This window comes from Manacus candei, unplaced genomic scaffold (genome assembly GCF_025592945.1).
Source record: "Manacus candei isolate 608988 ecotype Guabito, Panama unplaced genomic scaffold, ASM2559294v1 h1tg000065l, whole genome shotgun sequence".
Taxonomy (NCBI): domain Eukaryota; kingdom Metazoa; phylum Chordata; class Aves; order Passeriformes; family Pipridae; genus Manacus; species Manacus candei.
In genome coordinates this window covers 3,536,860-3,563,559 of record NW_026138113.1, presented here as the reverse complement: position 1 = coordinate 3,563,559, position 26,700 = coordinate 3,536,860, and the positions used below count along the sequence as shown (strand labels likewise).

Sequence of the window (26,700 nt, the reverse complement as noted above, 5' to 3'; positions counted from 1 at the left end):
AAAAAAAAGAAGCCAAGAAACCCAAGATTCTTGTTTGCTGTGCATTGCTCGTTTAGTCCTGCAATCGCTCGATCCCCACACAGATACACTTATGAAGAAATGGGAGATCTGCCTAACAAGCTGTAAAAATCTGCATTTTATTTTACAAATGAGAGGGGCTGCATAATTCACTTGAGTTATGTAGGTCTCTCATAGATGCTTGTCATGTTTAAAAAAAAAATATGAATAAGAATGAGGGAAATGATGATATGTTTTCCATTGCTAACACCCAGCACCACACATTTGACTGGAACATTGGCTGTCATGCTGCATTGTCAAAAAACCTCCTTGCATGTACCTATGTGATCTTATATAATTCAAGGAAGTTATTCTCCAAAGGTGACTGAGTATCCCTATACATGTGCTGTGTTTCTGTGTAAAATAATATGCTGTAAAATGCCATAGAGGAGAGAGTGATTATAGCAGCAATTCTATCTATATCTTTGGGCATTTTCATATTTTGAATACACATGCATGAAAAGAGAAACGTTTGTCATGCTAACCATGGTACTTTTTCCCCCCTTTTTTCTTTCTGGATGGTTTTATAGACACAAGAAATACATAATGGACTCCTGTGGGAGTGGAATAAAAACCCCCACCGGTGAGGAGAAGGCCTTATAATTCAGAAGTGGATTTGCAAATCAAAAGGTCTTGCCTCGAGTGGGATAAATTTCCAGATCTGCAGGAACCCATTATGTTTTATTATTTTTCATTCGAGTTTTAGTTTGTTTGTTATGGGTTTAACTATTTAAAATACTGCAGGGATCAGCCAAGAAAATACACAGTCTCTGTTACCTAATTAAACATACCAAGCTTGTAAGAATATACTTCAATTGAAATGCTGAGCATTGTTTGGTTTGGCAGGTTTTTTTTAATTTTACTCAAATTATAGGTATTTAGGCTGCAAAAGGAGCAGCTGTCTAGTCATCAGTATGTGTCTGCTCGTATTTATTAACACACGTGCTCACACCGGACCTCAGGCTGTACATGAATCACTGTTTTCCAAATACCCAGTATGTAGAGGGTAGAAAATTAATGTCAAACATGATTTCTCTGATTTACTTGTAGAAGGAATTTGTTCCATTCCCCCCAGTACCTGCTTTGTCCTCTGCAGGTTTATTGCAGTGCTTGGTTGCTGTACACAGCAGTGTGGCTGGGCGTGCTCAGCAGGAGGCACATGTCCCTTCCCCATCTCTCCTCCCCTCCAGAACAGATTGCAAAGATTGCACAAAGCCAAAACTTTTCAGGCAAGAGTCTGATGGGAGAAGCCAGCCTTACACTACAGAAGGGAGAGAGGCCAGGTGGGAAGCCCACACATCAGAGAGGGCCACGTGCCTGCCCACAGTGGCTGCCCAAACAGAGCATTGCAAACCTTGTGGCGTTCTAGAAATATCCCAGTCTCTGGTTATGTCTTCCCAGGGAATTTGTAGAGCTGCTGTCATGGAGCTACCAGCCCTTTCATCTTTCTGTTTCTGACTCTTTCCTCCCTTTCCTTTTCTCTTTTTATCTCTTTCCCAGCCCACCTGTTTCTCCTCCCCATACTGCCTCCCCCTTCCCCGTGGCAGCTCCAGTGCTGGCACTCACCATGAGCACCCTGGGCAGGGCAGAGCACACATTGCCATGAGGATTTCCACAGCCCACCTGGCAGCACAGGCAGCTCTCCACTGGCATATGCTGCTGCACAAGGCACTGCATGGTTTTGTGGTTTTGGTTTTTTTTTCTTTTTTTTTTTTTTTTGTTATTTTTCACAATGCACCCTTCAAGGCTCATGTGCTCTGGGAATTACCTCCAGCAGCAAACATGCCATGTGCTTAGGTACGGGCTGTGCCCAGCATCCCAAGTGCAGAACCCTGCTGTTTGCTTGCCCTGGCACATAAATCACCAGCTTCTACGAGGGCTTTGGGTTCCTGAGAGTACCAGAGGCTTTATAGAAAACAATAATCTTCTTTTTTTTAGCCACTTTAAAGATAGCAAAAGCTAATTTAAAGCAACTGTAAGTAAAGACAGTGCTTCTGAAGGCTCCTATTATTCATAATATCCAAATGTGTTTGGCAAGAGAGTGGTTCATGGTATAATGTAGTAATTAACTATCTTGGAAATAAAAATTGAAGTGGTGATATTTGAAGATGTGTACAACAAAAGACAGAATTTATTTAGTTTTTAAAGTATGTTTTCATGAGAAGTTCATGTGCTGCCACAGTGAAGGAAAGACACATTTTCAGCAAGTATTTGCAGAAATCATCCACAATTTAAAAAAATTTTGGGTGGTTTCTGATTTATATATAAACTGTATGTTATGTTATATAAACTCCCTCTCTTCAAGCAAACAGTTTTATGTGTAAAAATTGCTTTAATATGGCTTCAGTACCTCAAAAAAAGTTCCCAGCTGCACCCAGAACCACAAATTTCAATAAACAGAGAAGCATATCATCTTACAAAAGTGGTAGACTTGAACCAAGGGTAATAATTATTGTTATTTCCCTGAGTTCAGCTAGGATATAGAGGCATTTGAAATGGGCCCTGCGTATTCAACACTTAAAATATGTGACACAGAAATAACACTTTCAAATTACATTTAAAAACCTTCAATGGTCTCTCTTCACCATGGAAAAAGCCAAGAGATAAAATTTAGACTGACTCTCTGCTCTGGGTTCCTGTTATTCTCCAATAGTTCCTTCCTTCCCTGTGTGTTTGCAGTATAGTCTAAGGTGAAGATGGCATTTCAGCCCTCTGTCAGTTTTGGTGTTGAATTCACACTATGAAAGTAGTTTTAAATGCTGTTTGACTATTTAATAATCTATACCCAGGGCAGGGCTGCTCTCCCTTTGTGGCAGGAGGCGAGGTGGAGCAGCGCGGTGTTGTTGGGAGCCTGGGAGCAGGCGCGTGTGTTCCCCACGGGTTGAGTGCAGGGCCACTTTCATTGCAACCCAAAATCACCACCCTAAACGTGGCTGGGACTGTCCCCGTGAATGCTCACCCTGCTTTGGTGCTGAGGCCAGGGCTGGGGCAGTGGCTGGGGGTCCTTGAAGCCGTGAGCGCAGGCACAGCCGTTCCTCGCCGACTGCTGCTGCATCCCCGACGCTAATCTGCTGTGTCACTAACAAGTTGTATCATTTGAACCTTGCAGAGGAAGGCATCAATCATGAGTGCAAGCTGTGTAACCAGATGTTTGACTCTCCGGCAAAGCTCCTGTGTCACCTGATTGAGCACAGCTTTGAGGGGATGGGAGGCACATTCAAATGCCCTGTTTGTTTCACAGGTAAGACAGGGAGGCCAAGACAAGCCTCAGCGTGCATGGCTAGATCCAGAAATGACACTCGGGGGATTTGTAAAATACTGTATTCCTTTCCTTGGGAAAAAGAAATACTGTGCTTGGAAATGTTCAGATATTGTCTGTCTGAGTATGGGGCTCGCTCTGACGAGCAGCACTGTGGCATTTGACACTGAGCAGCACTGCTGCAAGAAGCAGGCTCTGCATGGCCCCCCACAATTCAAAGCCTTTACATTATACCTTGTGGCTCCACGGTGTTATGTGTTTCCAAGTGCAGGACGTGCAAAGTATGGACCTGCTCTTGCAAGCCCTTATTCACCTGAGCAAGGACCCTTTAAAGGCCAGGTGGTTAATGGTCCACTCACACTGCTGAGGCTCATGGGAATAAAGGTTTGATAAGACCAAACTGTACAACTTCATGGTTTTGCCAGCTGTTCTCTCAGAGGTTTCTTTAAGCCCAGTTTTCTTACAGTGGCACATTTCTAACTCCTGTCTGAGATTTTGCTAGGTATTCCTTCCCTGTAGATCATTTTAAGCTGTCTCATAAATGAAAATGATCATGGGTGGTCTTGCTTTTCAAGGATCGCAGGGTGCATGCTAAAGGCTGCCTTTTATACTCTCTTCAAAACAGTAGTTAACATCTGCATTTCCAATCTGTTTGAGAGATGGTGTGGACTTATTGTCAGTAAAGGGGCATGGCAGCACCTGAGATTCCTTAAACTTTGATTGGAATAAGATGAACCCAAGCTCTTTAGGTTTTGGCTCAAAGTTTGAGAACATGGTTTTTGCATGAGCTTGGAGTTAATTTATCCTTTCCTGAAATGTGCTGTTACAAAAACCTCTTTGGGTGCATGTGTTGCATTCCACTGAAGAAGTCATTTTCACATACAGATTCATATAAAGTGAGACCAAAATGAAATGAGATATATTTTTTAACTAGCTAAAGTCATAATCATAATGTAGATGCTGTGATATTTGTGAGGTTAAATCATCATCCTTTTTTTTTATACCTAATGGACAACCTATTTAAAAGGTCTAAAAATTGTGGCAAGCCTGCCCTTTCAGATTCACATGTCTGTGGGAAATGCTGTTCTGGGCCATGTGTCTTCCAGACCAGCCATCAAGGCTTCTCCTGGCCCAGTTGTCCTGCATTAAAAATGCATCCGATGCACCTGCCGTGGGCCCAGGGCTCCCTGTGGGAGTGGTGACATCCTCTCTTTGGTCTGATGACTGAGTTCTTCCAGCTACCCGTGGACAGTGTTAGCTTTATGTGAAATATCAAAAATCCATACAGGATATAGTGTCTGTTAGAAGTAAGCTGACTGTCAGCCTGGAGACTCTAAATTGACTACTTGTAAGGAAATTCTGCTGAAGAGAGTGTATCGGCACTTCCCTGGCAGATATCCTTGGACTTGTTACAATTGCAAAGACTCTGAAGTGTAGTTCGAGGCAAGATGCCTTATATAAAGCAATCTTAACTAATCCTACTATGTTGTTTCAGTTTTTGTACAGGCGAATAAACTGCAGCAGCACATCTTTGCAGTCCACGGGCAGGAAGACAAAATTTATGACTGTTCCCAGTGCCCACAGAAGTTCTTCTTTCAAACAGAGCTTCAGGTATGTTTACAACAGGAGTAAAAGCAAAGCTAAAGCTGTTGATTTCTCTGTGCAGCCATCACCCTTGTGCAGCATTTAGAAAAGGTGCCTAACCTTAGTATGGTCTCTTCTGCCTTAAACAGTCTCTCAGACTCCTCCTGCCTCCCTGGGTGCCTGGAGGAGAAAGGGGTCTCTGAGCATGGCTGGAATAAATAAATAAATAAGACAAGAGAGAGATAATGATTTATGAGTATTTCTCTTGACAGTAGTGTTGCTGCCTCCTTACATGTCTACGTCAAACACCTTGTAAATAATTTCTTTTTCTCTATTAATAATTTAGGGACTGATTAACATACAAAGACTAAGCAAATGGTAGCTGCCCCATCCCCTTCCTCACTGTTAAGTCAGAAGTAAAGGAATTTTCCCTACTGAGGTATGAGAGCAAAGCGTGGGTGCAGCTCCAACAATGCTTAATTAGAGGCTCCACCAAGGCAGTAGCACATTAACAAGCTGCAGGTTCTGCAAACCAGGCCTTACATAGCAGTTTTCCTGGCAACACTGGAGGCTGCAGCCACAGCAGTTGTAGCCTCCACAAAGCCAGTGCTTGGCCCACATCTGTTCCTGAGTGCAGCAAACCCTCTGGACCCTGTCCTGCTGCTGTAGCCACTCTTGGGGCCCCGGCCCCAGGGGCCTCCTTAGACCCATGGCAGTGAGGCTGGGGTTTAAATCACACTGACACTTCTAGTGCTGAACTCACACAGATACAGAAACCCCATGGTGTGTGTGCCTGGAACCTCATGGGGAATGAAGCACCAGAGCCTGCCCTCCTACAGAGCTCATGAGGAGGTGCCCACCCTGGCTGGCCTCACACATATGTCACCTGTATAGCATGGCCACCAAAATACTGCTCCCACCCCCTGGGAAATGTGGTCTTTTTATAGAATGGTACCATATGCCTCATTTAAATCTATTAGCTTTATAAACTATGATTTACTTAAACTTTGGAGGGTTTTTATTTATCTTGCTGAATTCCCAAGCTGCCGCCTCTTGTGTTGTGCTGTCATGCTGTGGAAGGATGGCTGATCTTTTCACTTTGTTGATTTTATTTTTTTTTTCTCCCAGGGGATCTCTTCTTTCCCTTGTTCTAGCGACCTGATTTGCATAAGTGTACAAAAGTTTTAACTATACCTTGTTAATATTTTAATAAAGTCAGCAGATTTTGGGTTTGTATGTTCTCACTATGACTGCTTTGTGAAGGCAGCAGTGGCTTACAAAGCCAGCTCTGATTTTTCCTCCCATATTTCCCTTAAAGTGGTGTTTGGTCAAAATGCCAGCACAATTAAAACGGGCACACTGGCTTCCTAGGTCACTGCATTAACCTTTAAAATCAGATGATCAAATAAAGAGAACCTGGTTGAATTATAGTCTTAACAGCGGCCCATTTTTTGCAATTAAGAATTTTAATTACATAGTGTTTCAATTCTGAAGTTTTGTGCCTTGCAAAATTGCAGCAAATGTCAGCTTTAATCAGATAAATCATGATTATAATTTTCCAGTTTTTATGCAGAATTTTTGTGCGCTGAAAATTTTTCTGCTCATAATAATGACACGAGTAGTTTTGAATGGTGTTGGCTGAATGAAAATTCAATACTTAGCTGCACAGTTTTAGTCTTTATTTCTGTGGTGACTCAGAAATGTGTGTTTACTTGATGCCAGGGAGTTTACTAATGCAAATACAGGAGCCAAGGAGGACATAAAATGTGTGTATAAATCCGTTAGAAATGCTCAAGACTTTTGAACCAGTCTGCCTTGGCATGGTTATCTCATTAGTTTCTGATGTGTAAGTTGCCTGTTCTAAATTTCTCAACTATTGGTTATATTTTTGTTGAGTAATGAAGATTTAGTATTATTTCAGTGAACCAGTTGTTCAGCTGCTAGTTAGGGTTAAATCTGCATAAACCTTTCAGTCTCTTTAACTGTGCAATTATTCTAATGTGGGCAAATCACCATCCATCAAGGGGTTTCACTTGATGAATTTGACTTTTCAGTTCTGAACTTGCTTTCCCACTGGCATAAAATAACTAGTATCAAAACCTGAACCTACACATTGTTTCACTTCTTGTATTCATAAGTGAAAACACTGAAAATACTTTTTAAAAAATTGAACATTCAGCTATTTCAAGAAGAAATTCAGAGTGGGATGCTTACAGAAAAGCAGGAAAATCAAGGAGGGTGGGGAAAATGACAGGCTGCACAGGGAAAAGGTAACTTTTGGACATGTCATGGAGTGCCATGAATTAGCCCTGCTGATTTGTGAACATTTCTTTAAACAGTCAGGGTGAACGCTCAGTAAGCCCAGAAGGCACATGTGCCATGTGATGAGAAACTGTTGCTGCTGTGAATGTGCTTTTAGTGGCTGGTGCAGATACTGCTTTGGTAGCTCAACACTCTGGAAGTGACCAAACCCTCTTTGCACTGCTGAACTAGTAGTTGTATTTTAAAATAGGTTTATGCTTTGAAGTTTACACCATCTGATGGAGCTGTAAGACCAAGGCTTTAGAAAGCTCTGAGGAACTGAGCTTACTTTATAAATGGTGGAAATTTGGGTGAGAATCTGGAACAATGAGTAAGTGAGGTTACCTTCATGATACTGCCACAAGAAAAGAAAACAGAACACTTAACTGCTTACATTATCTCACTGGAAATAAGGAAAGAAAACATGGTAAGGTTAAGTATGAAACACAAAGGAAACAGCATGTATGATAACCCCACACACCCTTAGGGCAGAAGAGGAAAGGCTGGCAGCTCCATGTTTTCCACATCCTCAGTTTGTAAGATTGACAGCTATGAATATGATGAGAATCTCCCAGAAAAAAAATAAATTTATAGCTATTATATGGAACACTGAGGCTATGGCATTTCATTCCCCCTACTGAAATGCTCACTGAAACAAGTGTAGAGGTGGAGGGTTGGGGGTTCCTCACGTGCAGCACAGAAGGAGCCCTTTCAAACAGAGCCCCATCCCCAGGAGCTGTGCTGGGAGCTGCCAGTCCTGCTGGCATTCCTGCTCCTTTGGAGGCAGCCAGAGCCACCACAGCACACAGGGCACTTGGACATGAGAGATGAGCTAGCTTTTTGACAAAACTGAAATTTTGATCTTTACTATTTAAAACATAGCAGGGAACCCTGCCAACACTGAAGGTGGGTCGGAAATGATGACACATAATGGGTGCTGAGAGTTATATTTGTGGTGTGATTCACAGCAAGGAGAGATCCCTCCTCAGTTTCTTGCATCGAGAAATGCATTAAGCAAATTGTGACTGAGCAGTGATTTTCAGAGGAAACTTAAACAAGATTTTTGTACTCTTTTGCCACACTGCTTTTCCAAGGAGCCATCACATAACCAGTGAAGTATTTGTATTTAAAGGATTAATTCCTGCTGTTTGCTTGTGTACTGTTAATCATACTGTTTCCCCCTAAATGATTACAATTGATGAAAACTAAGGCAAGGGATATAATAAACAATGCGCAAATAATCCAGGTACCAAGGGAGCAGGGTACCTGCCAGGTCTTTCCTAGCACAGGTGTTCAGGTGTTTTATTGCCTGCTATGAATAAAGGGCTTTCTTTTCTGTTCAGATTTGGAGGTATGTCAAACCACTAAATTAAGGGAGCTTCACTGGCAGAATTTGCTGTCATTTTAAGTGCCCAGTTTCTTTAAATATACACATATCAAAAAGAGAGTGGCTACTATGGCTCATTGGCTAACACTGTGGTCTGTCTCCCCTCTCATTTTATTTTATGTGAAAAGCTGGCAGTTTTCATATATCCATAAACAGGCATGAGCTGCTGCACAGAAATTGCACTCATTATATTAATAATGATTTACCATGAACGTCCTCCAGGGGCTTGATTTGGTCCACATCAAAGTCCTTGGGATTCTTTCTGCTGATTACAGCAGATCAAGCCCTAAGCAGGTTTTCTTTTTTTGAGACTGCTTTTAATGTCAGCTTGATGTTAGATGTGCCTCCTGTAGAGCAGTGAAACCTGCCCAGGCGTGGGGGCACCGCAACCACCCCACAGTCTGATGTGACCCGATGGGGGTCGTGAAGAGGCTGCTCTGGACCTGTGCTGGCCTCCCTGGCAGTGGGGCAATGGGGAGCAACATCTCCAGCTGCTTATGCCAGTGATGCTTGGAGCCATCTGGGTACAGCAGTGTCCCCTGAGAGCCTCTTGGCTTGGCTGTGACCCACCTGCACAGAGGTGAGTCTGCGGGGTTGCGTCTCAGGGCTCATTTCAACACCAATGGTCAGAGCACTGAAGAAAGACTTAGACAATTTTGGATCTGTACCCAGCTATTCCAAATCTTTTAGGGGTTAATGGCTCCAGCTCCTGTTTGAGAAATGGACTTTACTTACTTTCTGGAGATATAAGAAAGCTTACTTAAATAGAAGTGTGATTGCAACACTGAAGTATCTCAGTGCTTCTGGGCTCCAGTGTCCATACAGACAGTGGAGAGAAAGGCAAATCTATGATATCTTGATGAAGTTGTAGAAAATGTATTTCCCTGGAGAGTGTGTGGGTGGCAGGACAAATAGGACCTGAAATGTGGCTCTATCTCAAAGCAGTGCTTCCTTTGATGTAACTTTTGCTATATTTCAGAACTTATGTATGATTTGGATGTCAAACATCAGGAGCTTCTTACTGGAAACATACCCTGAACTCTTTCTAGGTTTCATACAAAGGACACACAAAATAATGTATAGAATTAATTCTCTGCAAGTAAAAATCCATTTTTTTTTCTTTTAAAACAGATTTTTTTAATCTTTGCATTTTGGTGGTTGATGGGCATTTAAGAGTCTGTTGTCTATCTTTCCCTCTTTTTTCTCTTTTTTTTTCCTTTTTTTTTAATTTTTAAAATATTAGTCCTCCTTTAAAATCCTGAAAATGACCTAGTCAGTTATTCTAGCAGATTTGGCTAGTGTTTCTTAAAAAAAATGTTGCTATGGTGCTTGGAGTATTGTTAAATTTTAATTATTAGTAGTTACAAAGCTAATAAATTACACGACTACCAAAATCTATTCCAGCCATATTGCTGGGTTTCATTCAGACGCAGTCAGATAATTATAACTAACAATAATTAAAAATTAAAAGTGCTGTAGGCACATACCCATCATGTTGAGTCTGCCTGCCTGAACATTTTTTATGGACTGCAAAACCACAAGTTTTATCTCTGATCTGTTGTCACAGTAGGGAAGAGTTTTACCTATTAGGTCTCTGGTTTTCAATACTTGTGCTTAAATTCAGGGGAGGAGGAATACATGGCTGTTTAAAAATTTGGAACAGGCTTTCATAAAGACCAAAGCTAAGAAACACCTTTGTAGGCTACATGGGGCTGTTGCTGGGTCTGCCAAAGCTGCACTTGAGGTTCTGGGCAGGGGATGCCAGAGGTTTCCTGGGCCTGACATCCACAGAGGTTGATGTAAGAGCAAGGGCTGTTCATGCTCATGCACCTCTGTGTGATTTGTCAGCACCTTCTTCCCTAGCACACAGGGAGCTAGTGTTTGCTGAGCCAGGGGCTGGGGTTGCTGTTGGAACAGCAACATCATCCAGACTGGGTGGCCTCTTTGCGTGGCCACATCTGCTGCAACAAAGAATGGTGCAGAAATATTGAATTGCCCTGTGCTTGACGTAGTGACAAGGTGTAGCATTTGGAAAGATGATTGTGATCAATATATTGCTGCATCTCTGTCCTCTCTGAGGTCTCTTCAGTGAGTTGCAGAAAGATCTCTCACCTGAGATGAAGAAATGTCTGGCACTGGAGCAGCATGGCCCATAACAAAAAACCCTCCTTCATTTCTCACCACATTAACGCTGTTCTGTGGCTGGCCCTGGCTGACAAAGTGTCCACAGCCACATGAAAATGTGCAGAGAACCCAGCAGCGCTGCAGAGTAGGGGGGGGAAGATTTGAGCCAGGTGAAAGGCATCGTTTCAGTCATTAATGCACTTAAGCGCACCCAAGTGTCAACATGTGTGATCAAGTGTAAGGAGGCATGTCGTTCCAATGTGGCAGCGCTGGCACACAGAAGGGGCTTCCTACAGCAGAGATGGCACTTGGATCTGGTGCTCAGGCTGCCCAGCTAAACCCGTCGTTGCCTGTCATCTATGCCCTAGGGCAAGGGTCCAACCAACTTTTGCGTAGGCACCATGCCATCCCAACAGATGGGCAGGAGTGTAAGCCGCCAAGAGACAATGTATATGCATCAGTTGTGTTTATTGAAAGCACAATTCCTGGCTGGAAATGTCCAAATGTCTATTTATTTTGAGATAAGATGCCTTTAGTTAATGGATATGGAAATGCAGCTTAGCTTTGAATTAATTACTTTATATACGTTGCAAAATATAATGCAGACATGCAAATGAAAGATGTGCTGATTATGGGGAACTCAGTTAAAGGTCTGTCATGACAGAGTCCCTTCTAAAATTGACTCAGAGTGCCAAGGTACTACTTGCCTTTAAGTATCGGAGACCAAATTTTGTAGATGCTGCACTTAACTATACAAATTGCTGGCTCAATACACAGAGATGTGCAAGGAGCCAGCCTTTTACACTGGCAGGTTTTCCTTTGCACACAGATGTCTAAGCTCACCTCTCTGCTTAGTGCTGGACACCACTTTTACTTGTGTGGGTCAGTTAGGGTTAGACCTTAATCCAGACCAAAGCTAGACCAGTTTACTCATCTCACTGAAAAGGATTTTCTTCTGTGTGACAGAAAGAGAGAAAAATCGTATCATGTGCTTTTATATTTGACAACATTGTTACCCACCAAAAGAGTAATTTACAGAAGCATCCAGAGAGGAGTCTGTATGCACAGATTAAAGGGTGTTCCCTTCCCCTACTTGTTAGATTTATTCAATTAAGACTTGTTAGTGTTCTTGAAAGATGTGCTTTGAAGACCCTTCTGAATATACAATTTGGTATTCATAAGGATCCAGGCATGCTATATGTAAATAAATAAAGCAGGAATGTTGTAGTTCCAGATACATTAATGCGTTCCCATCCTCTTGGAAGCAAAGCACATGTGTTAAGCATCCATCCTGACCAAAAGGAGGAAGCACAGGAGAAGAAACGAGAAATGGATTTTCTTTTGGAAAGACCAGATTGCACTCTCTGGTCTGGCAATAACAATTACTAATGACATTTAGAGAGAAATTAAGGATGAGAAATGCAAGTTGGCATTTCAGCAGTGCCAGTCAGTAACATTGCATCAGAGCTCACAGGAGAGATGAGGAAAAGTTTAGGGATGGAAAATTAATTTTGTTATGTCAACAATTAACAAATACCTTTTCTTCATTCTTTACCACACTATCACAAATTATCACTGTGATAGTATTTAGCAGTTCCTCAGGTGAATGAAATAGCACTTTGAAATCCTTATTTCTGGAGTCAAAACATGCGTTTATGTCTCGCTCTGGTTTTTTTTTGAACAATGACAGAAGGAGATTCAGACTGACCGGGGAGAGAGAACATGAGCTCTTGAATCTGTGGTAGCAGGAAAATTCTGTGGCTTTTCTCTGCAGATGTCCGTGGTTCTTATAACTATGAATGAATTAAGCCTACCAGCACTTTTTCTGGCTTTGTTTTTTCCTGTTTTACAAAGTTGGAAAGGCAGGGGTTGAACAATATACTCAGTACCGTGCAGGAGAATTTTGGAGGAGCCAGATGTGAAGGGCTGGAAACCACAGACCCTTTATTCAGAAGTCCTTCACATGGTCACAAGGTGAAATCCCTGTCCCCATAGGAGGGTTTCCTGCTGCTCTGTGTAGAGCCACAGAGCAAAGGGGCCGTAAGCTGTGGGTTTGTGAGCATGGCTGTTGGCACAGCTGGATGTGTGGGAAAAGTGTCCTCAGGGACAGCAGAACCAGCTACCACTGCTTGGCTCTACCCAGCTTGGTAGCACATGCCTGTGTAAGCAGGACATAGTCCTTAAAATAGAAACAGAACACTTGTATAATATGTCGGCAAATATTTTTTTTTCTTTTGTTTTCTGTCTGAAAAGTCTCGTCATAGTTTTTCTTTGCTGGTGGGAAGAGATGTCTAATACAGCCCCTTTGATTTTCTTCTGCTGTGGTAGCTGCCCTGATACTTAGTTTGTGGTCTGAGCATAGATTAGCTCTGTTGCCTCCTGTAAGTGTCGCTAGCATCCAAAGGAACTGACTTCATTTTTCAAAGGAAGAGGATTGCTGCACTGGAAAGGGCAGAGCATAAGCATTACTTAAGGCAAATAGTGGAGCTTGATCAGCCTCAGTTTTAAAGAGCTCATCAAGGGTGGTGTACAGCATCCTTTTAGAAGTTCAGTCTCTTCATTTGCTTTCTCCTAGAGCAAAATGGGGATGCTTGTCCAGACATAACAGTATATGCCTGAGTGTTTTCACAAGAAATGTCTAGATCATTAAATATAATGGGTCTCAGCTGCAGTTTTGATCACTGAAGCATGCACACAATTCATCACAGCAAATTAGGTACGTCTTTGTAACTTATCTTTCTGCAATTTGCTGGCACTTTTAGAAAGCTGAAACTTATACAGTATGTGCTGCAGAAGCCATTTCAGATAAAATATTCTGTGTTTATTATTGGAGAACAAGGATTCCCTAATAACAAAACCATGGAGCAGTGTATGTTTCTGCTCCTGCATCTTGCAGAACCAGCAGTAGTACCAGCAGAGATCCCCAGCCACATTCATTATTTATATATTTCAGTGAATTTCTTGTCTGCAGTAAAAGAGATATAAGCTTCAACATCAGACTGTGCCAAATTCTATCCTACAGCCCATTCAGAAACCTGAGGCAGCCGTGGTTCTCAATCATTGCACAGCCCATTTATCTGATTGGAATTTTGTCCTCTCTGCCTTGCTGAAATGTTGCATGTTCTTTAAAAGCTGAGTTTGACCTTTGGAAAGAAAAGGCATTTGCTATTTTAATTTTAGGGTTTTTTTTAAGAGAGAGCCTGAACCTGCTTAAATGGAAATTGGCATTCAAAAGCAGCACAGTTATTGAAAAGCATTTACTTTATTACTAGAAGAGAACAGACGCTAGTAGACTCGAAAATTACATTTCAGTGAGTTCATCAGTTTCAGTCACTAGTTGGTTTGGAAACAGATGGATATATCTGTAACAGTTAACATGAATTTGTACCCTGGATTTTTACATTTGCTTCAAGAGCACTGCTACTTAGAAGGGTTTGGAGATGTATTCTATCTTTCTGAAAGAGGACATGGTTGTTTCTAATTGTAGAGATTTCTTACATCATAGAAAGCACCTCAGTTTTCGGAAATGTGAATGATATATAGCTTCTGTGTAAGAAAAATGTAAAAGAATCCCCAGTACAGCTGCTGCAGAAAAAAATAAATATCTTGGCCTAAACCTAGATAAACCCCCATGGAATGAGAAAATAATTTTCAATAACCAGATATTTTTAACTCTGTGCATGAATATAGTAATCATAGTTGCCTGTATTTGCATTTAGGGCCTGCCACAGTCTAATTGCTTGTCCCCTTCATCCCCTCCCCCAAATTTTAAGGCTCCTGGTTAACTGAGCAATGCATTAAGCACTCCCATCTCCAAAACAGAAAGAAATACTGCCTTAGCCTCTACCATGTGGCATCTTTAGGTTTCAGGGATTTCGTTTAAATCTGAAATTTATGTCCAGGAGAAATAAATTATTAGATTGTAAAAGCAGCTGGGGAGGGAGTAAATATAGTCTCTTTTGTCCTCTATATCATTTCCCCAGGAAGATAATAAATGTGTGGCAAGCGTCTTGTGTTTCCTCAGTCATACAAATGTTGTGTGTGTGTTGTATTTCAGACGTGAAGCCTGAACTCCAGACAGGAAATCCTGGAGTGATACTGTACTGCTGTGGTGCTGGTGAAGTCCCCATCACTTTTATTGTTAGGAGGAATTTGAAAAATAATTTCATGAAAAAATTTGAAAGGTCCTGGGTTTACCTCTGATTTGCAAGGAAGAGATTTAGGGTGTAATCCCGGGGTTTATCTCCTCGGACAGTGAAAGGCAGCGGGAGCAGCAGTTCCAGCCCTGGCTGCTGGAGCGAGCTGAGGACAGAGGTCCTGCCAAGGGCCAGTTTTTCCAGGGGGTTTTAAAGAGCATAGTAGAGACTCCTGCTAAATCCTTGCTTACCTGTTCTCATTCCCTTGTGAGGTCAGATACATGGAGCAAGCATGATAATTGACCAGGAAAAAATGGGGCCTGAAAAGAGCAAAAGGAGGAGGAACTGCTAGAAAGTCAGTGGTTTGCTTGCATTTCTGCACCTGGGTGTGTGTATAGGGCTGTCACTGCCTGCACCTCCATGCTCTTGTTGTTCTTGTCAGCTCAGCCTACTCTCAGGGACCTGAAAACAGCCCTGGAACAGCCTTGCTCTTTGCTCTTTCTGAAGTTGCTTCCAGAGAAGTATATTCAATCACATACTAAAGTTTGTGTAATTGATACCCTGCTTTAACATCGTATTTTGAGAGCAGTTTTATACCATCCTTTGACCAGAAGAGAAAGGAAGAAAGATAATATAATTTAGGATACAGCTTGTTTCCAGGTTGTGCCTGTTCTGCACATGTGAAACAGGGCCGGCTGTGTGTGGTGTAGGGCTGGGTGCTCATGTGCAGCGACCCGACCTGTGCAGTAACTGAGTGGACAGATTGTTAATACTCTCTTTTTCTTGTTTCGTGGTAATGGAATAACTTACGACATACTAAACTGTTTATCCTCAATGAGGTTATGGGACTTTGTTAGAAAAATCTGGATGATAGAGCTAAGAGTGTACATGCTGATGGGATCAGTGCAGAGACAGCTCGTGACTCTGTGTAAGGTCAGACTGGGTTCATCGAGGCTCTGTCACCCCAACTCTGCATGAGCCAGACCAGATTTGGCAGCAGCAGTCCCGAGTTTATCACTCAGCTATGCTTGAGCTGATTCACTGTGGAGTGTCTCGTGTGTCTTCTGTGCCACATCCTGGGTGGGTGGGACAGACACCCTAAGGTCACCTTAGTCCACAGAACCAAATTGCCTTGGCTTTGCGCTGTGCAGGAGTGGCTAAAGCAGCTCCCGCACTGTGCCAGCCCTGGGGGAGCACTCCTGCCTGACCACCCAGCCTCCTCATTTGTTTCTGCTGCACAGTTAAACCTGAATAAATTGCCATGGGCATTGAGGTTTGGCTGTGTCTGGCATATCTGTCATCGGTGTGTTACATTATTGTGTCTTCAAAAGGAGCAGTGAGGTAGTTTAGAACATATTTACTTCTGAAAAATTTGTCCTCCTTTGGGGCTGACACATGCTCTTAGTCTTTGCATGAAATCACAATTGTTTAAAATGTGGCATCTTGCTGTTTAGAAGGCAGATTTTCCAGAGACCAGTGACACTGTTGTAATGGAGTAGCACTGGCAGAAAATCCCATTTTTTAACCCAGTTGTTTCACACAAGTGCAACAGCAATATTGCCTTGCTGTTTTGTTTTGTGATGTCTTGGAGGAGATGGCTTGTGTTGGTGATATTTTTGCCCCTCTTTTACTTATAAGAACAAATCCTGCATGACGCTTTCAGTCTCCTAGCTCCTCCGGGGTTAATTCCTTGAGGCAGTGGGCACTGAGCTGAGCACAGTCCTGTCTGCAGATTTCTGCTGTGCTGGTGGCATCTATACTAATGGGGCAGCATATAAAACACTTCTGTAACTGTGGCCTTGCTATTTTATAGTAGAGCCACTTGCACTGGAGGATTTTTATTCCCCTTTTAAAATGAGAAACCAGCATTAACAGCCATTATGTCCAAGGCAACAGATCACTGACCAGCCATTTTGTCAGTCTGAGCAGTACGTGGGGGCCATGTGACAGGAATATGGTCCTTTACACAAGGAATACCTAACTGGTGCAGGGGAAAAAGCTACAAGAAGTAATCAGATGGTGTTCAGTGACCCTTACCATACCAGAGAACAGCAGAGTGAGTTTTAGGTTCAAGTTTGAATTTCCTGGCTTTTGTTTGGTTACATTCCCATGGAAATGATCACTCAGTGAAGCTTTGTCTATGCATTTTGACTGGTGACTGCTAAAGGTACTGTGCAAAGCATTTCCCTTTTGCTCTGAGTATTTTTTGAGAAAAGAGAGTGTGAGAGGACACCATCCTGGTCCTATAATAAAGACCCAATCAGGAAATGATTTAGTGTTTAAAGGAGTCACAAATTGTTCCATAATGATGATGCCAGCCCTCACATAAAGGAACAATTAACTGGCTTCTGCAATGTGATTTACCTTAGATCAAGAAGGGATTAATGAGGTAAGCTTCAGATAGGCTTCTAAGGAATCAACAATTCATGCTTTTGGGAGGAATACTTAAGAAGGATTCCTGGAAAATAGTTTTCCTCTTGCAAATGATTTTGAAACTTTGCTTCCCTGAGTACCACCAATAAGTGGATAAAAATAGGTCAGCCCTGGGGCACGCATTGAGGTTTTTGGTGTAGCAGAGTCAAAGGAGTTTACCTGTGGACAGGAGATGCTTTCTCCAATTAGTGTGGCTTAGATTTGAAAGTGGACTAGAAGTGGGGTGTTTGCATTCTCTAGGACAGCTTTGGAGGGTTACTTGGGAGCCGGGCTGAGGGCGTTCGTGCTGCGGGGTTTGTGACATGTCAGTGGAGGCATAGGGGTGGCAGTGACCCTGAGCATCTGTAGGACCAGGTTCCCAGAAAACCATGGACTTCCCAAGCCCAGGTTAAAACACCAGATGTTGTTGGCAGAGTGGTGTGCTTGGATCCTGCAAGCCCTTTTCTGTTCTTGGGATCAACAAGGGCTCTGGGATCCAGTCAGGAAGAAACAGTGGGGCTGAGGGGGGAGTGAAGGAATTCGAAAAATATTCTGGTTTCTTGCCCTTCTGACAACAGTAATTAAATTTGTCCCTCTCCCTTTATATTTAGGAAGTATAAGTTTTTTCCCTCAGCTTATTTTGATCTTGCTCATGGCATACTGGAGACTACGAGTCACAAGGATGCTGATAAATTTGCATTTCTGAGTGAAATTCTCAGGAGCGTGTGGTCCCTCAGGACAGGTATTATTAGCTCCCTGGTTTCATTGGGTGCCTCAGTGAATCACGGTGTGTTTACAGCTAGTTTCTCTAACAGAAGACTCTGGTTATCTCTTAATAATGTATTCCTCTGTGGTTTTTATTTCCAAAGTCCTGTGGTAAGGAGATTTTCCCAAAGGCTTCACTTTGCTTTTGTGCTTCAGCATTTTATCCAGTGTTTTTGGAAAGAAGCATATAGACTTTTTGGTGAGGCACTTAATTGAATATGAGAGGCTATGCCAGGCTTAGTCTGCACTTGGAGTTCACTTATAATAGGCTTGCCTTGGTTTATTCTGAGGTTTTAGAGAAGAAATAGAAGGAGATGGCAGGTCTGGAAGACTGATGGTACAGAATTATTAGTCTCAAGTGGAAAGGGGAAAGCATGTTAGGTAAGTTGTCAAAGTCTGATTAGGACTAAACAACCTGAATTAGAAGAGAAATTAAATTCATAAATCATCTAATAACCCTTAGCTGGTGTGAGAAAAGGCTGGGGCTGGGAAAAAAAATAACTCTAAGAAAGGTATTTGTATAAAAGGGTAATTTTTCAAACTAGAGTAACACAGAAATGCCAATCAATATTCAGGAATACATTAAAATGAAGAGAAGCAGTGTAACACAGAGATAAAACAGAGGGAGGGTGTTGCTGGGGCGCTGCAGCCCGGCAGCACAGCCCCGGTGCAGAACAAAGGCCGGCAGCGGGCGGGGATGCCTCTGGCTCTGCCGGGGCTCTGCAGACCCACAGCCGGGCAGCTGCATTTCAGTGTAGGAACATTCCAGCCACAGGAAGAGATTTGTTAATAAAAACCAGTCAGCATTTAGTCAGTGTGGAATGGCTTTTTCGCCCTGTAAATATTTTACAGTTCTGAACCTTCCCATTGACTCCGGATGAAGTGCCAGGTCCAGGTCTCCAGAGGAGCCAGGCAGGTTTCTGGGGGTGGCTGGAGCATCCCGCAGCTGAGAAGGCACTGAGGGAGTCTGCTCACCCTTCCCAGTGAGTACAGAAACTCCAGGGGTGCTGGGGGCATCTCTGTCGTGGCACAGAAGAGTATTTCTGTGTCACAGAACCAGTGACAGGTGCATTTGGCCCCGGAGTAATCATGTGCAAGAATCACAGTGACTCAGGTGCAGCTATTTCCATTGGAAACAGGCAACTTTGCTTTTCAGGTGACACCAAACCTCCAGGCATATTTTCTTAGACACTCAGAATGATTTTTTTTTTTTCCTGGTTCAATAACTTGTAAAGGACAGCCTTCTACCTGCATTTGTTGAAGTGCCATCTCAAAGTGTGCTGACACAGGGACTGACTGACGCATGGCAAGTTATCAGATGCTCAGAGATGAAGGAAGCAGTAACACAGGCAGCTGTTGCCTTTCACAAAGGATGTGCCACCTTTCGTTTGCCTCTACCTCCATTTCAAGTGATTCTTCAAATAAAGAAGGGACAAGTGAACCTATCTTGCCTGACAATTTTTTTTTTTTATTGCATGCCATGATAACTTGGAGTTCACTTGTTACAAGCATTTTATGTAGTGGGTAAAATACCAAGGGAAAGGAAAGAAGTAATACTGTGCTGCCTGAAGAACTACGATCTAAACATATAAATGTCACTGGGTAAGAGTTACCTGAAACAACTGGAAGGGCAATTAACACCTGGTTTTATGGGAAACATTGGTTACCACTATCAGTTTTAATGAAGTGTATTAACTAAATTGTGTTCTGAGTATTCATTCAGCCCTGTTTATGGCACACTCTTGAGTACATTTACTGTTTGTCAGAAGTGCAAACTAGTGAACATATGAGGCTTTAAGACAGGCCATCTGTTAGTCTTAGACCCTTGGATAATTGTCAAACAGTTCTAAAAATAAGCACATACAAACTGCAAGGGGGTGCAAAGGTGATTTTTCTTTAGAGTCTGATAGCAAAGGGAAAGTAGCAAAGAAATTAAAAATAAAAATAAATAGTTTGATCCTGTAAAGCAAACTTGCTCTCCTTTCTTTCCCTTTCTCTCTCTCTTTTTCTCTTCTCACACTCCTCCCTCTTCAGTGTGCCTTTTTTTTTTTAATTTAGTTTTTTTCCACTTGCTCTTCTGGGTCATGGCATCCCTTGAATGCCTCTCCAGTTTAGGATTAGAGCACCACCAATTTAAGGCTCACAGCTTTCTGTAGAGAGCATAATCTCCAGTGGCTAAAGCAAGGGTCGCCTTGTGTCCTCTGCCTAAAGTAATCCCTTTATAAAGTCAAGGCATAAAGATTTTCATCTTTATGGATTGCTGTTAGAGGGAAATAGTACCTATGCCCATACGCGTGTGTGCTTATGGATATATAATGAGGAATAACAGCTGAGAGATTTTTGGACCAGTTTGAATTCAAAAGATGCAAAACATTGAAAAAAGAAAGCCGCAGATGGTATTTCGTAAATATTTAGACACTCCAACGTCTGTTTGTAGCAATTTGGACGTTTTGTTTTGTCTTTTTTTATGTATATGTTCAAATGTGAGACTTCAGCCTTTGCTTCAAGTCAGCGCCTTACTCTGAGGTTTAGCTTTTGTCTGGCAAGCTGTGCATGTTGGTAGTCAGTGGAGGGATTGATCTCCTTCCTGCCCTGCTCCGTAAGGGGCAAAGGAGAGAGAATGGGGAAGAGGGGGCACAGCCCCAAGGGGTCCTCAGCCAAGACCCTGATCTCTGGGCTTGGAGTCAGACAGTGCCTGAAGCAGGGGTAGAAACCTGGGCACGGAGGTGGGGAGAGGCAGGGAGCTACTGCTTGGGCTCTCACCTGGGTTTGGAGGACTCCTCACACTTCAGGAAAAAATATTGGGATTAATAGGTCACCCAATGGCTAATGACCAGTTGGTTTTCATGTTTGCTGTTTGTCACATGAATCTATTATCTCCAAAATTCTTGTTGAAATGATTTAAGGAATGGTTTCTGTTCATTTTAATGGGATTTGGAAGGGGAGAGAGAGGCTTTATGGCCTTTCATCAGTCCCAGTCTCTGTGTAACACTGTAGAAGGCTTATGAATTTCACCTGAGGGTGGTGGGCATCAGCAGCCTTGTTGGGCCATTTCTTAACCTCTGCATAACATATGGTCTTTTAGGTGTATATGCTCTTGCACATAGACAATGTACTTGTAAACGGCTGGTACAAAATACCTAAATCCGTAACAGATGCATAATGGCACTATAGACTGGATGTGTTATAGCCCCAAACCATTATCACACCCCTCACAGTTGCATTTTATTTTTTTCACCTGCTCCTGTGTAGTACACCTGTGACTTGTTGGCAGTGAGCATCGTTGCAGTGTGGGAGACTCCCAGCTTGACTGCCTGGCTTGGAGCTTCGCTCCATCATGTGCTGCTTTTTTGTGTGTGTTTTTTCTCTCGATCTTTATATAGCTTGTAAGAGTTCTTTGAACTGCTGTAAGTGATCATCTTTCAAGCCTGATGCTTTCCTTCTTGACACAGTGCTCTGAAAATGGAGATTGTCATGCCAGTGTTTTCATAATCATGGATGTAGAAAAACAGAGAAATGTTCATTGTGGATGTCCTGCACAAACGGCTTGATCTGCATCCAGAGGGCAGGCAGGGGGTGTCCCCAGGGAAGATCTGGAGAGCAATCAGTATCTACACAGACAATAATCAACCATTCTTTGAAATCTTTTTATTTCCTGCAATGTCCGTCACCCAGTTCCTTGGTCACAGACTCTCCCATAAATGGTTCATTTGGGGATTGTGCAGCCAGTAGAAAATTCCACTTAAATACTGCGACAGCCCCAAGGCTTGGGCTAGTTGCATTTTTCCCACTGATGTAGCTGCTGGAATTGCTATCCATTTTGCATCATTATTAAGAGAAGAAAAGAAGAGATTTTCCAACCTTGTCCTATAAATAAGCAGTGACTTACTTGATCTTGACAGGTGACTTAGTGCTGCTGTAGAGTTTTCCAGCTGCAATAATGTCTCAGAATGATGTATTCAGTGGGGTATCAGCTGTGAGCTGTGTGTAAACCAGGGGGTCTAACAGGAGCTGGGAAGAACCATTTTTTCTGTTCAGCTTCCAAATGATGTCCTGCCTCCTGCTGGCCCCCAGACGCCTCCATGTATGGATGGCCTTGTGAGCCGGTGGGCATGTGCAAACACACACATGAGTGTGCCTGGAGAGCCTTTCTTTTTGTGGCTGCTCTATTTTCCTCTGGAAATCACCATTAAGCTTTCTTTTTTTTTGAACTATAACTTCTGGAGTTGAAAAATCATGCCTGAGCTTTTTCCTGCCAGCCCATCCTGCTGCTGGAAAGGTGGGTGAAGTTTCCTTAGGCTACTTGGGTAGAAGCATTCCTATAGTATCATGTTTCAAAATGCTCGTTCTCTTCTGGCCTTTACATTGTCCTTCTGCTGCTTGGAACAGCCCAGTGTAGCATCGGGGTCAAAGCTGTTTCTGCTAAGGCACAGGGCATTCCAAATGCCAGGATTTATGTGTTTTTCAATTGTTCCAAAAGTCTGGGCAGCCAGGGAAATTTTTTGTGTCCTTGGGCACACATAGAAGTGCCTAATAAAGGTATTTGGAAAAGCACAGGTCAAATATGCAAAACACATGTGAAAGGAGATGCAAAAGCCCTGAACACCTTAGATGCTTTCTGACATGTGCAAAGCACAATTCCAATAAGCTGCAGATGCACAGGGCATAGGTTGCCAGACTATTTTTGGAAAGCATGTTTGTATGGTCTCAAATACATTTTTAACAGGTGAGAAACCTATACTGGTTGCAGAGGATACGGACGGGCTTTCATGGGAGTTGTGAACACACACAGTGGTGGTTAGGCAGCCTTCACCTCGTGTTCACCAGCACCCTGGTGTGCAGGACTTAGTGTTTGTGCACATGGCTTGTGCAGGATCTGCTTAGAAAGGCAGGGGAAGGACGTGGTGCACACAGGCTCTCGTGTCTGTAGGCATTACAGACTTGTTTGTGGGGTCCTGTATAAAATGTGGCTCTACCTATAGATGGCATATTGATTGTCAGTATTGCATGCATGGGGAGTAAATGGTGCATTCCCAAGATACTAAGACAAAATCAAGATTTGCTTATGAAAAATGTACCTTTTTTTTTAACTCCTAGCCCTGTGGCACAGGGACCCCACCCAGCTCTGAATGGTTGCAGCATTTGAGTATAATTTGTTTGTTTCTTTCACAAGCTCTGTTCACAAACCTTGTATCAAGAGTGCTCAGAACATGTTACTAGCTGATGTTTGAGATGGGAGGGCTCACCATGAAAGCTTAATTATCAGATTTAGAGCCATATACCATTCCTTTATTGACCTGCCTGTTGTAATCAATGCAGCAGCCACACAAGTTTGAAATCATGTTCCCTGACTGTAGACCGTGTGTCATGCATCCAGTGCTGATTGTGCATTATCTTTTAAATGACACGGCCTAACTAAGTATGGATTTGTCTACCATGAGTAGCCCTTCTTTCAATTTGAAGATGGTAAACCTTTCGAGGTTTTTTTATTGGTATTCAGGATGACCTAAAAATAGAATTGTAATGAAGTGCACAAGGACTGGCCATTGTTAAAATGCCAAGGAGTGTGTCTGAGCACAGAGTGGCCTGTGTATTCTTTCACATTTTCATGCTTCCCCGGTTAGATTTAGTGGGCAAGCTTCTTGTCAGTGCTGCCATTGTGTGTGCAGGTCTCCATGCATCCTCTTCCATGAAGTCATTGTTAGACTTGAAAATAACATCCAGAGCTGCAAAGGTCATCCCTTCTTGAGGCCAGGACAATTTCCATGTATAAAAAGCCACTGGATTTTATGTTTGGTGATGTTAAATTGTCTAAAAACAAGGGACTTTCAGCTGTCCATTCACATGCCGTAACTCGACTTCTGATTTGTGGTTCTGAAATATTTACGGACACACACTGGGGTGTGCTCAGAGGGCCGGTGTTGTGCTAAACAAGTAGTTACTTTGCGATGTCACCGGCCGTTGGTATTTCACTTCTCGAGGGCTCCATGCATGTGGTGGCTGTGGCTCCTCTGCCACTCCAGTGACCTGCCCGGACCCCAGCCCGGTAACGCCTGCCCAGACTGCCCAGACTTCCCACAGCCCAATTCCCGCCCCAGCACCGCAGAGAACTTTGACCATGATTTAGGAACTCAGCAGCACTTCTGACACCTGGTGGTCACTTTTTGGGAGTGCACAGTCCAGAAATGCTCCTGCCTGCCTACGGGGTCACGGACACCGGCCCCACATCGCCAGCCACCCGTTAGCTCTTTGCACAGGCGATTTCCATCAGGAAGATGTCATCTCTGGAAAAAGCAAAGGATCGCTCTTTTTTTCCTGCTCAGGGTGTAGCTATGGGTAGTGTAGAAGGACCAGATGATTTATGAAAAGTTAAAATATCTTACTTTATTTTAAAGCTTCATCATTGTAAATAAATAATTAGATTCAAAATTCATTTTGTCTTTAAAAACTTATTCTTCAAGCTGGTGGTCTTGCCCAGCTCTGTTGTTAGGCAGATGGAGAATAAGAAATTACCTGGGCTTAAAATAATGCAAATGAATTTTTGTATTTGAGGATGCTGGGGACCTAGCTCAAGAAAATCTTACCATGAAGCACTTCTCTAGTTGCTCAAATAATTGGATAATCATACAAATAAAGCTGAGCTTACGTGTAGGACTGGAGTTTTAGTCAGAACACAAAATGTAGGTGAATTGGAACTGCTCTAAAAATACGCTTCCGAGGTTGGCTCCATGATTTATTGGCTCCTACACAAAATGGCAAGACAGGTCAGCATCCTCTGAGGTGAGGTACTGTGATGACATGAGGCTATTACAAATCTACCAGAAGGAAAAAAGGGAACAAAAGAGACTCTAAACTGCTGAAAGAAATGTGTAGAGCAAAGTCAATTCTTTAAAGAGATTTAACTTCTGGGTTACATGTCCAACCTTTTTTCTGCTGGGAATATTACCCTGGTGCCTGAGCGGGCGGTTCAGCTGTTATTGCCGAAGTATTTCTTGGACTGAGAAGTGTGTGTCACAATCTGGTGTCTCTTGCTGCCAGTACTTGCACCCGATACTAATGAGAATAAAAGAGTAAAATATGGCAAGGGTTCCCCCTGTGATTCAGATTTTTATTTTTTTAATTGTTACAGTTAAGGGAATCCCTAAAGGCAGTTTTTTTGCCCATGAAGTGTTACCACTTTCTTTATATGTACAGGGAGGGGAGGCAGGGAAGAAGCCTTCATGGCCGTACTTGGCTTGTAGCATTTTTTTCTAAGTTCATGCCAGCATTAACAGATCTGTCAGAACAAAGCAAATGTGTCATATTGGCAGCTGTTACTTATGAGTACTTTTTCTTTATTGCATTTTGTTTTGTAATAATTGAGAAGCTTTTATGTTGAGCTCTGCATAAATGGTACTGAGTGGGAGGGTATGGGCATGCTTTCTATTATTCTGCCCCTCATGCATGTCTCCTTTTTTCGTCTTTCCAGAACCACACATTGAGCCAGCACGCACAGTGAGCCACTGGCACTACAGGACACCTCTCTGCAGAAGACTTGACGGTGGCACAGTGGGGAGGACCATTTGAACATTACATCCAATCAAAGTGTCATTTGCAACCCAGATGTAAAACTCTAATGATTTGGCCATGAGGCGCTGCTATTATAAGCAGCTGGAAATGAATATTAATGGAAGAGATTAAAAGTATTCCATGCTCAGTATTTTTTATTGTCCTGCTTCAGCTAGTGTACTTTAGAGCTTCTGCTTCTGACTGAATTTATAGTGTTAGATAAATCTGCTTTGATGCTGTTGCCCTTTGTTGCTTCTTGTATTATATTGATAGTTAAAGATTAGGTGTGATTTTTTTCTTTTTCGTTAACTGCTTTTTAATTGCAATTTTAGGTAACTGTGCATTGTGATGTGATTGCTTGGCTATTGTCTAAATATTTCTTTTTAATTTTTTAATTAAAGACTAATGCTTTGATTGGATTTGCCAGTTCACCGGACAGTGATTAAAACTATGTAATGAATATAATCGGTTTCAGTGCAACTGGATGGTCTGCTTTATAAATGTGACTTAATCTGATTGCAATAACTAGTACAGTTCAATAAAGGGAATACATGAGCTTAGCGTCAGAGGTTGTCTGTCTGTCAGTGCCCGCTGCATCGCCGCTGCTGGCTGGGGTGTCTGAGCCACAGGGATCGCTCACCCGACGGTGGAGAGCGTTCTGCAGCCCAGGAGGAAGGAAGGCTGGGAGAACCCAAAAGCCATGTTCCTGTGTCTGGCATTGTGTTCGCTTCTGGATGCACCTCCCAGGCTCCACGGTAGGTTGAGGTGAGGTAAGAACATATACTATGAAAAGGTTCTTCTAGCTTATGATATTTTTAATTTTTACTCAAGTCAACAAGAAAGCAGGGATCTGACCTATAGCTGCCTTTACCCTCTCTCTGTGCTTCTTTGTTCCAATATATTAAAAAAATTTAAAAAAGCTTTCTGGATGGTACACAAATGCACAGATATTGGATCAGGCCTTGCAGACTGTGGTGGGAGACTGTTTATTTCCAACACGTGGACTTCTAGGCCCCCAAGTATTGTAGCTCTGCGTAGCTGCCATACGTCTGACACCAGAAACTGCCATCAGGCAGCCTGACAGAGCCAATTACCAGGCTCTCTTTTACTGTTTTTAAACTTATCGT

General features: G+C 42.7%; 1 protein-coding gene across 5 annotated transcripts in view; it reads left to right on the top strand.

Moving 5' to 3' along the window:
- The window catches only part of ZNF423 (zinc finger protein 423), a 229,555-nt gene extending 203,427 nt beyond the window's left edge, over positions 1 to 26,128 (top strand). For 4 of the 5 annotated variants that reach the window (XM_051805569.1, XM_051805568.1, XM_051805571.1 and 1 more), the window contains 3 exons: positions 3,167 to 3,298; positions 4,812 to 4,927; positions 25,494 to 26,128. In XM_051805569.1, coding sequence (XP_051661529.1) covers positions 3,167 to 3,298; positions 4,812 to 4,927; positions 25,494 to 25,523 — 278 coding nt within the window. In that variant the 3' untranslated portion in view covers positions 25,524 to 26,128. Of the gene's footprint in view, positions 1 to 3,166; positions 3,299 to 4,811; positions 4,928 to 25,493 lie in introns of those variants that run through there. The other variant, XR_007907447.1, reaches the window with a different exon arrangement.
- Positions 26,129 to 26,700: the final 572 nt, after the last annotated feature.